Here is a 13312-nt window from a genome sequence, read left to right as displayed (position 1 = left end):
TTGTTTATTAAAGCGTTGAGTTCTCTTGGATAAGTTAAGATAGTTTTTGGATTTATTCTGATTAATTAAGAGATACGTGATCTGACTAAAATTGATTAGATTACAGTAAAGGGTGGAGATCCCCCTTGTAAATAGCTCAAGATTCTTGTTAAATTTTTATTATATTTTGGTTGAGGGTTTCATAGTTTCGTCTTTATATTCCCATTTTTAGTTAAGGCCTAGTCTGTAAATGATAAAAAATAATTTGTGATTAATAAAATTTAAGAACTCAACTGTGCCTTCCCAGAAGCACATAATTATTGGAACAAACTCAAATTACCCTAAGGATTAAGGCGGGAAACTCACAACAGTGAGTAGAAATTGTTGTTTGAATATCTTTTCTAATTTAGTGTTTCATGGAATTAAAAAACAGTATTTATAAAATAGATCACACGCAGAAATTGGAGTTCCCTAGACAATAATTTTGCTTTCCTCCCTGTGCCTAAATTTTTGTTGTTACCGGATTTTTATACCGATTTCTAATTAAATCACCTCAGTTTATCATACTATACAAATTGAAAGATTGTTACTTTAAGAACTCTGGGGAAAATATTTAGAATTAGAACTTAAAACGTTCAGAAGGAACGTTTAGAGGAATAGGTTACCCAGAGATCAGAGCAGCAATTACACTGAACTTCTTGTCCGAAATGTAGGGCAATCTTACAGCATGATATATTTCGTGAATTAAATTTGCCACTAGAAATTTTAATTTTCATTCCAATTAATCCTCTCCTGACATTCTACGTAAAAATCATTTATTGGGGCAAAAATAAAGATGTATCAGTGCTGGCCATGGAAAAATGATATTTCCCTTGCTACTCAAGGTATGGGCAGTTAATCTCAAGTCCTAGATTTTATGACCATGGCGGTTTCAATGGTGTAATATTTCTTTCCCTTTGGTGTCTTTTCTGAGGGGTTTCCGTCACTTGTTTGAGGGAGAGTGCAAAATACTGTTTCTCTGATCCTTATAAAGATATCCGGTATGTGTTTTGTTCGTTTCTTATGCATGCCGTTCGATAGGCTCTTTGGCTAGTATCATACTGAATACGCCACAAAATAGCACCAAACACAAGTGTATACTCTCTTGTGGTAATTGAAACCCCACTTTCAATGGTGTAATTTTTCTTTCCCTTTGGTATGACTTCTGAGGGGTTTCCGTCTCGTGTTTGAGGGAGAGTGCAAAATACTGTTTCTCTGATCCTCATAAAGATCATTCGGTATGTGTTTTGTTCATTTTGTACGCATGTCGTCCGATAGGCTCATTGGCCAGTATCATACCGAATATGCCCCAAAATATCACCAAACACGAGTGTATACTCTCTTGTTGTATTTGGAAACCAACTGACGGATTTTAGTAAGAATTTTTTTTCAGTAAAGTACAAATTATATTCTAGCTGTTAGAAAGCATAGGGTTTAGAATTCTACTCACATTAATTTCTGCTCGTTTTGAGTCTGACTTATTTTAATTTCTATTTGTTTTGGGTTTCATTTATTTATTGATACTGATTTGTGGTAGCTGTATGCCTGGTAGATAATTTGATTCTATTTTTTTTTCATTTTTGGTTTAATGGAGTTCTTTACTTAAAAAAAAAAAATTTATTTTGTTCGGTTAATATTGACATAGTCTTTTTCAGGGAGAATGACTGAGCCTCTTCTGAAGTTAAAAAACCACCCCTTCCATAAAAACCTAAAATACCCTCTGGGCATAACATAAAACCCTTGCCCCTAATCTAAAAGAAAGGGCACTAGCCCTTTCAATTTCCAATCAAATGAACCTTTTTTGAAGTTTGTACAACATCGCCTTCTATAAAAACCTTATATTCCCCCAGGACATAACTTACAACCCTTGCCCTGAGGGCTTTGGGGAGGAGGGGGGGATAGTCATACTTAAAGACCTAATTTCCAGGACTTTCCACTACTTTGAACAAAATGGCTATCTATAAATGGTTGGTTGTCCTCAAATCACTTTCGACTATTAAAAAGGGCACAAACCCTTTGAATTTCCAATCGAATGAGCCGTCTTTTAAGTTTCTACGATAAATCTTTCAATAAAAACCTTATATGACCCCCAGGGCATAACTTACAACACTTTCCCTGAAGAATGGGGGGAGAGTCTCCTGCTCAAAGATATAATTTCCAGAACTTTCAACCGCGTTGAAAAAAATGGCTATCTCAAAATTTTGATTGGATGTGTTTGGGGAAATGGTCGGCGTGGAAGGGGTGTTAGTTGCCTTCCAATCACTTTCGACTATTAAAAGGGCACTAGCCATTTCAATTTCCAATGGAATGAGCCCTTTTTCAAGTTTCTACGACAACGCTTTCTATAAAAGCCTTATAACTCCCCAGGGCATAACTTACAACCATTGCCCTGCGAGCTATGGGGGTTGTCACCCTCAAAGACCTAATTTCCAGAACTTCCAACTACGTTGAACAAAATAGTTATCTCAACATTTTGATTGGATGTGTTTGGGGAAAACGTGAGTGTGATAGGGGGGGGGGGGTTCGTTACCCTCCAATCAATTTTGACTATTCAAAACGACCCTAGCCCTTTTAATTTCCAATCGAATGAGCCTTTTTAACTTTCTACGACAAAGCTTTCTATAAGAACCTTATATCCCCTCAGGGCATAATTTACAACCCTTACCCTTGGGGATGTGGGGGGGGATATCTTCCTCAAAAACATAATTTCTATCTGGAAATCAACTACGTTGAACAAAATGGCTATCTCAAAACTTTTTACAAAGGGTGTCAAGAAAGACAAAAAAAAGATTGCAATCTTAGAGAACCTCACTTTAGCCGATAGCTTTTGAAGTCCCAGATTTGAATCAAGATCTTTACCTTAACGATTATGGACAAAATATTCCTAAGAGAACTTTCACTTTGGGCCATAGATATATATTGCAGTGTCCTGAAACAGCAGAACTATTTTTAGGTGATGGAACGTTCATTGTTTCACCCGGCTTTTTTTTCAGCTTTATGCAATACATGAAAAGGTTGGTGATTCTTATCCACTATGTATATAATTTATTTTGCCTGATAAGGTGGAAAGCACATGTTGAGGCATGATAAAAGCACTTAAAAACTCGGTCTAAGAGCCAATTCCAATAGAATCCTGACGGATTTTGAAAAAGCTGCTATGAGTGCTTTTCGAGTTGGGTTTTCGAAGTCTATGTTATCTTGATGTTTCTTTCTATTTTAACAACCTATCATAAGAAAAGCTTAAGCACTGGTCCTCAATCAGGAGTTCGGAAATGACTACAATTTTAATATCTCTTTCAAAAGTATCTCAGTTTTTGTTTTAGTTCCATTACAAGATATTGGAAGAGTGTTTAATTCACTCTGTTTTCATTTTATCCAAAGTGATAATTACGAATGTCTTGAATTGCTTCAATGATACCTTCGTATGTGGCATTCAGTGGCCAAACCCAAGTTGCATTGCCAAGATTTTTACCTGTCTACTGAAACCACATTGAAAGTGCATTAAATTAAGCGGATAAGACTACGAATGCCACAAGGGTTTCCAGAATGCCCTTAATGGTATGTTCATATGTACTCATCCAAGTCTTTGAAAGCTCTTTGATGGACCAAAGCGTGACATTGCTGTTCAACATCTGGTGGCATCATAGACTGATCAACAGAAGGGTCGAAAAATTTCAAATTATAAAACTCTTGCTCAACAACTTTCAAGGCACGGTCAAATACACTAAGGAAGAAAACATTATGAGATACCTGAAAGCAATTGCTAATATGAAAGTGTAAAAGGATGCTTTGAATATGAAAATACCTGCAAAGACTTGTTTTCCATTAACTTATTGTAGATTTCCCCCAAGAAGGAAATTGTTGACTTTAGGAATATTGCCCTCCAGTGTTTGTGTGTCCCCAGTGCTTGTGGTCAGATCGAAGCTTAAATAAACTTAGAAGATAAAAGCAGTTACAGGTGTTATGGATTTTATGAAAAAATAGCAAAGAAATAAATACGAATATCCGCAACGTCTTTTGCTGTCTGGAGTCGAGCTTTTCTCTATTTGAGTCGCCTTTTGCTCTTCAGGACACAAATTAAAAATAGAGAGTTCGTTTTTTGCTCCTTTTTAAAGCTAAAAAATTCCTCACGAGACAAAAACTGAAACAGATCTGAGTCTTGTGGTAGTTCAGCTGATAATGGTCGTGTTGATCGTGGTTGAGTTGATGGTGGTTGAGCTATGTGGTGGTTGAACTATGTGGTGGTTGAGTTGATGGTGGTTGAGTTGTGGGCTGGTTGAAGTTAAGGTAGTTGAGTTCAGTGGTAGTTGATTTCAGGGTGGTTGAGTTGTTATGCGGTCGAGTTGATGGTGGTTGAGTTGTTTGGTGGCTGAATTTAATATATTTAAGTTCACGGTGATAGAGTTGTTCGGTGGTCAGGTTATGGTGGTTGAACTGATGGTGGATGAATTGATTGTGGTTGTGTTAAGTGGGTATCAAAATAAGCAAAAGGGACCTAAAAGAACACAATGACCCATTTTTTCACATTGGCTTGAAACTCTTGGGGTATATAGAATGGACCAAAAGACCTCAATTAAGACAAAAACAGAACTCGGAAGAAAACCTCGGCTTTGTCGATTTTCTAAGTCAACTGGTATTCGGATGATAGTGGGAACTGGATGATATTCTCGCTCTTGAACCAGAAGTGGCTCGAAGATTACCGAATTAACCCTTAATGTACATACTTTCTCTTTAATAAACGCTAAAGGAGTCTCAGAAGACAGTTGTCTTTCTCAGTTTATCTCAAGCTTTGACTAGGGTTACTATGCAAAAAACATTCTACGCCATTAAAGTTCGTATTCTATAAGTGTAACAAAATCTAAACTGTGCTCAAGTGGCTCAAGATTATACCAATTTAGTATATCTTTGGATTGTACTGATAATTGAAATGTTGATCTCCCCTTCTTGGAATAAGCCATATAGTGCTCGTGGATGTCCTTGATGTGCTCATTTGAGCTCTTCATGCGGATGCTGTAAGTAGCTTGAATCAGGACGATTCAAGGATTGAATATGTTTTCTTTATCAGATGTTTGAATATTAAGGATTTGCCTTGACTCCAAATTAGCTTTAGAGGAGCAAACTAAGTTCGTATAGAGTTTGGATTTCTAAGCTACTTAACATTTAAATGGATTGATACATCAGGATTTTGGGAATAAAAGTGGTTTAAAAATTTAATCTTATGGTGGAACTAGATTTTCCAAAAAAGAGAACAAAGAAAATCAAGTTGAAAATACATTTTATTCCAAAAAAGAAGAAAGAAATTATGGGACTAAAACCTTATAAAACTTCTTAACATGTATATAAATATTAGCTATATGTTTATTCTATATGTATATGTTTATAAATATTAGCTATATGTTATATGGCATAAACATACCTGATCCTCCACTGAAGAAGTTCTTTACTTCTGGTTTTTTCAGTTTAGCTCCAAAATATAGTGGTTCTGTAGTATTGTACCGAGATAAGACGTATCGCATGTTCTCAGGTATGGCATATGTGTCATCATCAGCTTTATAGAACCAATCTGCTTGGTCAAAATATTTATCATATATGTATTGGAATGCTGCTCTTGTTTTGCCCCAAAGATGCCTTTTTTCATCTGGCACCGGAAAAGCAACGGAAGGTAATGATGCATCTGGAATTAAGTTAGACTATTCATTTATAGATAGAGCTTCTATCTTAAATACAGTGACACCTGGAATACTTTGAGAGGAAAAGACCTTTTCTTAATGTTTGTAAAAGATTCTAATTAAATGTTTGTAAAAATTTGAAAAATGTTGTAGAGATATTAATTCAAGGCACCATTTACGTATAAAAACTTGCCAACTTGAAATTAGTCTCCGATTACGTTTTCATCAGGTTGATTATTTTCATTTTATAACTATAGAGTTTTTTTTATATCGAATATCTTATTAAATGTAGCTTTTTTTTTCCCTCTAACACTATTTGATTTTTTTATTTTTATCAAACCGATTTAAAAGATCAAGAAGTAGATTTAAGCAGTCAACTCCATGCCTCCAAGTGTCCATAAACCTTAAACAGAAGCAAGGAACCCAAACGGAAACACTGAATAACGGTTTTTTCAATACACGTCCAGAGCTAATTAGTCAGAAAAGGCTTTACAGAACAACCCACAGGTAAACCAAGATCTGTTACTACGATTCATCCCGAAACTGAAGCAGTAGTAGTTTTTTTTTGCTTGGATTCCCAATCTTATTATGAGATCAGTGTTTTTGCTTGCCAGAGTTACCAATCTCACTCTTTATTTAGGCAGCGCGAAAGTGCTGCCTAAATAATTAGCGAATTGGGCAAATTTATTATTTATTTATTTTTGTCTGACCAATGCGCTTCATAAAGAAAGAGATTCGTCGTTTAAACTTCAAAAGGAGCTCATTAGTTTGGAAATTGAAAGTTCTAGTGCCATTTTTAAGAGTCGAAAATGGTCGGAGGGCAATCATCCCCCTCCCTGTACACTTATCGTATCCTCAAGCAAATCCAATCACAATTTCGAGACAACTATTTTGTTCAGCATAGCTGAATGTTTCAGTAATTATTTTTGGGGGATGGCAACCCTCAGGGCTAGAGTTATAAGTTACGCTAATTGTCCATTATTAACATATACAGTTTTTATGGAAGAGACAGTCGTAAAAACAAGGGGGCTCATTCAATTGGAAACCGGAATTTATAGTGCCCTATTGTAGAGTCAAAAGTAATCGTCGGGGTTGATAAAATCCCCCAGAGCTCTGGGCAAGGGTAGACAGTTTTGCCCCGTAGGGTATAAGGCTCTTACGGAAGGGGTGGTCATATAAACCTTGGAGGAGGCTGATTTTATTACAAATTAAAATTTTTAATTCCTTTTTAAGAGCCAGAAGTTATCGGAGCCCCCACGCCCCCTTTTCCTCAAATGCATCCTACCGAAGTTTTAAATAGGCATTTTGTTCAATATTTGTCCAAAGATCATTTAACAATGCCTTCAGGGGTGATAACATCCCCCGGATCCCCGGGGTAAAGATTGCAAGTTGTGCCCTGGGGGTATTTAAGGTTCTGATAGAAAAAGTGGTCGTATAAACTTAGGAGGAGGCTCATTCGAATATAAATTGAAATTTCTAGTTGTCTTTTTAAGAGTTAAAGTGATCGGAAAGCAACTAGTCCCCTCCCCACGCCCTTTTCCCCCCAAAAGTATCTGATCGAAAATTTGAGATAACTTTTTGTGCGAAATAGTAATCAGAGGGTAACTAGTCCCCTTCAAACAACCTCTTTTCCCCAAAGGCACCCGATCAAAATTTTGAGATAAGCATTTTGTTCAAAATAGTCCAAAGGTCATTTAAGTTTGCCTCCGGGGTCGACCAAACGCACCCCAGGGTAAGGGCTCTACGTAATGTAAGTTACACTTTGTTAGCATATAAGGTTCTTATGGAAGGTGTGGTCATATAAATTTTGGAGAAGGATCATTTGATTTGAAATCGTAAGTTCTAGTTTTCCTTTCGAGATTCAAGAGAAGGCAACCAGCCCCCTCACCTTTTTCACCCAAATGCTTCCAATCAAAATTTTGATATAACCATTTTTTTCAAATTATTCTGAAGGTCAAATAATTATTATTCTGGGTATGATAGTTAACCCAGCCATCGGGGCAAGGGCTATAAGTTATGCCTGTTGGCCATTGTTATATTATACATTTTTATGGAAAGGGGGGTCGTGTAAGCTTTGGAGGGAGATTATTCGATTGGATCGAAAGTTTTTGTACTCTTTTTGAATAGTCAAAAGTGATTGGAGGGTAGCCAGTCCCTCCCCCTCATGCCCTCTTTCCCCAAATGTGTCCGATAAAATTTTGAGATAGCCATTTTGTTCAAAATAGTAAGAAAGTCAAATATTTTTAACTCGGGGGTTGCCAATCCCCCAGCCCCAGGGGTAAGGGTTGTAACATATGTAAGTTGCCCATCGTAAAAATATTGAAGGGTTTTTGTGGAGAAGTGGGTCGTATAAACTTTGAAGGTTGCTCAATTGATTGAAAATAAAAAATTCTAGTTTCTTTTTTAAGTGAACTTTTTAAGAGTAAAAAAAAGACTAAAGGGAAACCATTGCCCCCTACAACGCCAATCGATTCCCCAAACACATTCAATCAAAATTTTGAGAAAGGCATTTTTTCAGCATAGTTGAAAAGTCCATTAACTATGTATTTTGTGCTATTCACCCCTCCCCCATCCCATGGGGTAAGGGCTATAAGCTGGGAAATTTGCCCCTTGTTCACATACAGTATTTGCTATAGAGAAAGGTTGAATGTTCGACCTTTAGTGTCCAAAAAGACGAAGGGTATTTAGCTGAACCTTGCTTATAGTAGTAGAACCTTGCCTAATATCTCGTGAAATGACCACGTGGTAGCACCATATATGGGCATAGAGTCCCTAGGGAGAACACCTGTGCTGTCAGTCCGACGGGGCACCATATATGGGCATGGAATCCCCAGGGAGAACACGTTTCCGAGAAATTGGTGTTCGTCCAGGAGAATTGTTTCCAGGCGAAATTTATTAATGTCAGACAGATGATGTCAAGGTTGATTGATTTGTTGGTGTTCATCCAGGATAATTGACTCCGGGCAAATGTTTTGATCTTAGAGATGAAGAGATTAACGGGAGAAAGAGTTTTATAGGAATTTCAAATGTGATAGTGCAGGGATGTCAAAAGAAAAGGAACACGCAGAAATTACGTTTAGGGATTATTTGGATGAAACTGTTTTAGGTATTTTAGGGATTATTCCGGGGAAACCGTTTTAAGGCATTTTAGGGAATTATTTGGGTGAAATAGTTTGAGGCATTTTATAAGATGATTTTAGAAAACAAAAGCGGAACTTTTAAAATCACAACAACTGAAGGTCAGTAAATGATTCCTTTTTTTTTTTTTTTTTAAACACGATTGGCTAAAAAAAAAGCGGAGCTTTTATAATAAAAACAAATTAACGTCAGTAAATAATTCCTTTGTTTTTTTTGTTAAGCACTATTGACTTAAACAAAAGTAGGACTATTAAAATCACAACTTAATTTTAGTAAATAAGTACTTTGTTTTTTTTGTTAAACACTATTGACTTAAATAAAAGTGTAAATCTTGAAATCACAACAACTGAATATATTTAAATATTTCCTTTGTTTTTTTTGTTAAAAATTATTGGATTAAATAACAGCAGAACTTTTATAATCAAAACACCTTATGTTTATGAAATAAGTCCTTTGTTTGTTTTTTATTAAACACGTTTGGCTTAAATAAAAGCGGAACTTTTAAAATCACAGTTGAAGGTTATTAAATAATTCCTTTGTTTTTTTTTTTAAACACTTGTGGTTGTAATAAAAGTTTAATTTTTAAAATCACAACAACTGAAGGAAATTAAATAATTACGTTTTTTTTTGTTAAAATCGTAGGTATGAAACAAAAGCAAAAATTTTAGACTCAAAAAAAATGATGGTCATAAAATGATGCCTTTTGTTTTTTTTTTTTAAACACGATTGGCTGAAATAAAAGCAGAACTTTCAAAATCACAACAACTGAAGGTCATTAAATAATTCTTTTGTTAAACATGATTGGTTGAAATAAAAGCGTAAATTTTAAAATCACAAAAACTGAAGTTAATTAAATATTTCTTTTTTTTTTTTCTAAACACGATTGGCTGAAACAAAAGCGTAACTTTTAAAATTACAACAACTGAAGGTCAGTAAATAATTCCTTTGTTTTTTTTTTGTTAAAACCGAGTGGCTGAAACAAAATCAGAACTTTCAAAATAACAACAACTTAAGGTCAGTAAATGATTCCTTTGTTTTTTTTGTTAAACGCGATTAGCTTAAAAGAAAGAGTAAATTTTAAAATCACAACAACTGAAGGTCAGTAAATAATACCATTGTTTTTTTTTGTTAAAAAAGATTGGCTGAAATAAAATCATAACTCATAATATCACAACAACTGTATTACAGAATATGTTCCCTTTGTTTTTTTTTGTTATGCACGATGGGCTGACATAAAAGCGGAACTCATATTGTCACCAAAACTAATGGACAGTAAATGGTCCCTTTGTTTTTTTTTGTTAAAAGCGATTTGTTGTCATAAAAGCAGACCCCTTAAAATAAAATCTGCTATCGGACATTAAATGTTTCCTTTTTTTTTGTTAAACAAGATTTGTGATCCCAAAAGCGGAACTTTCAGAATCACAACAACTGAAGGTCAGTAAATAATTCCTTTGTTTTTTTTTGTTAAACACGATTGGCTGAAATAAAAGCGTGCCTTTTGAAATCACAACAACTTAAGGTCAGTAAATGATTCCTTTGTTTTTTTTTGTTAAACACGTTTGGATGAAATAAAAGCGGAACTCATAAAATCACAACCACTGAAGGTCAGTAAATAATTCCTTTGTTTTTTTTTTAAGCACGATTGGCTGAAATAAAAGCGGAACTTTTAAAATCACAACAACTGAAGATCAGTAAATAATCCCATTCTTTTTTTTTTTAAACACGATTGGCTGAAATAAAAGCAGATCTTTAAAAATCAAAACAACTGATGGTAAGTAAATAATTCCTTTGTTTTTTTTTGTTAAACACGTTGGTCTGAAATAAAATCGTACCTTTCGAATACACAACAACTGTAGGTCATTCAATATTTCCTTTGTTTTTTTTTTTAAACGCGATCTGCTGATACAAAAGTGGAACACCTAAATTCACAACAACTGACGGTTAATAAATAAGTCCTTTGTTTTTTTTTTTTTAAAACGATTGGCTGAAACAAAAGCGGAACTTTTAAAATCACAACAACTGAAACTCAGTATAAATTATTACTTTGTTTTTTTTTGTTAAAAAAGATTTGCTTAAAAAAAATAAGAACTTTTAAAATCACAACAGCTGAAAGTCAGTAAATAATTCCGTTTTTTTTTTAAACACGATTGGCTGAAATAAAAGCAGAACTTTTAAAATCACAACTGAAGGTCATTAAATAATACCATTGTTTTTTTTGTTAAAACCTATGTTCAGAAATGAAAGTGTACCACTTAAAATCACCAACCCTGAAGGTCATTATATGAGCCCTTTGTTTTTTGTTAAACACGACTGGTTGAAACAAACGTAGACCTCTTATAATCACAACAACTGGAGGTCAGTAAATGAGTCCTTTGTTTTTTTTGTTAAAAACGATTTGCTGATAAGAAATCAGACCACTAAAAAAAAAAAATTCTGCAGTTCATTAAATAATTAATTTGTTTTTTTTTGTTAACAACGTTTTGCTTTAATAAAAGCGGAACTCTTAAAATCACAACAACTGAAGTTAAGTAAATAATTCATTTTTTTGTAAAAAACATTGTTCTGAAAAATCATCGGATATTTTAAAATCACAACACATGAATTTCATTAAATGTTTCCTTTGTTTTTTTTTGTTAAAGACGTTTGACTGAAACAAGTACGTAACACCTAAAATCGCTGCAGCTGAAAGGCCGTAAATAATTCCTTTTGTTTTTTTGTTTAACACGTTTGGAATTAACAATAGCGGTACTTTTAAAATAAAAACAACTGAAGGTAATTCAATGATTCCTTTTGTTTTTTTTTGTTAAACACGATTAGCTTAAAAAAAAGCAGAAATTTGAAAAACACAAAAACGAAAGTTAAGTAAATGATTAGTTTGTTTTTTTTGTTACACACGATTGGTTGAAATAAAAACGTGAATCTTAAATTCACAACAACTGAATTATAGTAAAATCTTTCTTTGTTTTTTTTTGTTAAAATCTATTAGATGAATCTAAAGCATACCTTTTAAAAACACTATACATTAAAGCCTGTAAATGTTTCCTTTGTGATTTTTTTTAAGAACTATGGGTATAAATAAAAGCGGACATCTTAAAATCACAACAACTGAAGGTCAGTAAATGATTCCTTTGTTTTTTTTTGTTAAACACGATTGGCTGAATGGGTTTATAGAAACTTAATTTACAGGTCTGACTATTTCGTAATGGCTAAGGACTACTAAAAATGTTCATTTCTGCCAAATAATATAGTTAATTCTGAACAAATTGTAACCGCAAATAGGTTATAGATCCTTAATTAACAGGTCTGGCTATCTCGTTATGGTCAAGGACAGCTAAAATTGTTTATTTATAGCAAAAAATATAGTTATTTCTAATAAATGGTACGCGAAAATGGGTTTATAGATCTTTAATTTACAGGTCTGGCTATCTCGTAATGGTTAAGGACGGGAAAGGTTTCTTCAGTCCCCCTGGGGAAAGGTTTTATAAGTTATGAAATTTATGCATAAAGCCAGTAAAAGTTGGGATATAGTTAGGTTAGGATAATTAACCTATTAAATGATATTGAGAAAAAATTTAATTTTTGCGTGAGAGGACCCCCACTCACCCCACATCACCCATTACCCAAAATCGTCTAATCAAGTTAGAGATGGTTAAGTGGCACACACCACTATGAAATTTATACATAAAGGCTCCCCGGCCCCTCGCAGCGGGCAGCGCGGCGCTCCCTGGCACACCGTAGTGACCGCCCCAAAAGCGGTAGGTTAAGTGGCACACACCACGATGAAATTTATGCATAAAGCCAGTAAAAGTTGGGGTGGCACTAAACTATGAAATTTCTACATAAAGCCAGTAAAAGTTGGGAGGTTAGGTTAGGTTAGATTAGGTTACCTTAGGTTAGGTTAAGCGGCAGCTTAAGTGGCACACGCCACTATGAAATTTATACATAAAGCCAGTAAAAGTTGGGGTGGCACGACACTATGAAATTTATACATAAAGCCAGTAAAAGTTGGGAGGTTAGGCTAGGTTAGATTAGGTTAGGTTACCTTAGGTTAGGTTAAGCGGCGCTCGCCGCTTAACCTAACCTAAGGTAACCTAACCTAATCTAACCTAGCCTAACCTAACCTAACCTCCCAACTTTTACTGGCTTTATGTATAAATTTCATAGTGGCGTGTGCTACTTAAGCTGCCGCTTAACCTAACCTAAGGTAACCTAATCTAACCTAACCTAACCTTACCTCCCAACTTTTACTGGCTTTATGTATAAATTTCATAGTTTAGCGCCACCCCAGCTTTTACTGGCTTTATGTATAAATTTCATAGTGGTGTGTGCCACTTAACATACCGCTTTTGGGGCGGTCACTACGGTGTGCCAGGGAGCACCGTGGTGCCCGCTGCGAGGGGCCGGGGAGCCTTTATGTATAAATTTCATAGTGGTGTGTGCCACTTAACCATCTCTAACTTGATTAGACGATTTTTGGAAATGCGTGA

At 34.9% G+C, this 13312-nt stretch overlaps 1 protein-coding gene across 3 annotated transcripts in view; it reads right to left on the bottom strand.

The window, feature by feature from the left end:
* Nucleotides 1-13312, bottom strand: part of LOC148941400 (glycoprotein-N-acetylgalactosamine 3-beta-galactosyltransferase 1-like) — an 880586-nt gene that overhangs the window by 608607 nt on the left and 258667 nt on the right. For all 3 annotated transcript variants that reach the window (XM_089104532.1, XM_089104533.1, XM_089104529.1), the window contains one exon: nucleotides 5435-5692. In XM_089104532.1, coding sequence (XP_088960658.1) covers nucleotides 5435-5692 — 258 coding nt within the window. The remainder of the gene's footprint in view (nucleotides 1-5434; nucleotides 5693-13312) is intronic.

The sequence above is a fragment of the Artemia sp. Qi Xiang Cuo genome, chromosome 18 (genome assembly GCF_049724085.1).
Source record: "Artemia sp. Qi Xiang Cuo chromosome 18, ASM4972408v1, whole genome shotgun sequence".
Taxonomy (NCBI): Eukaryota; Metazoa; Arthropoda; class Branchiopoda; order Anostraca; family Artemiidae; genus Artemia; species Artemia sp. Qi Xiang Cuo.
The sequence above is the reverse complement of the archived record's forward strand: the minus strand, read 5'-3'. Positions and strand labels throughout refer to the sequence as shown.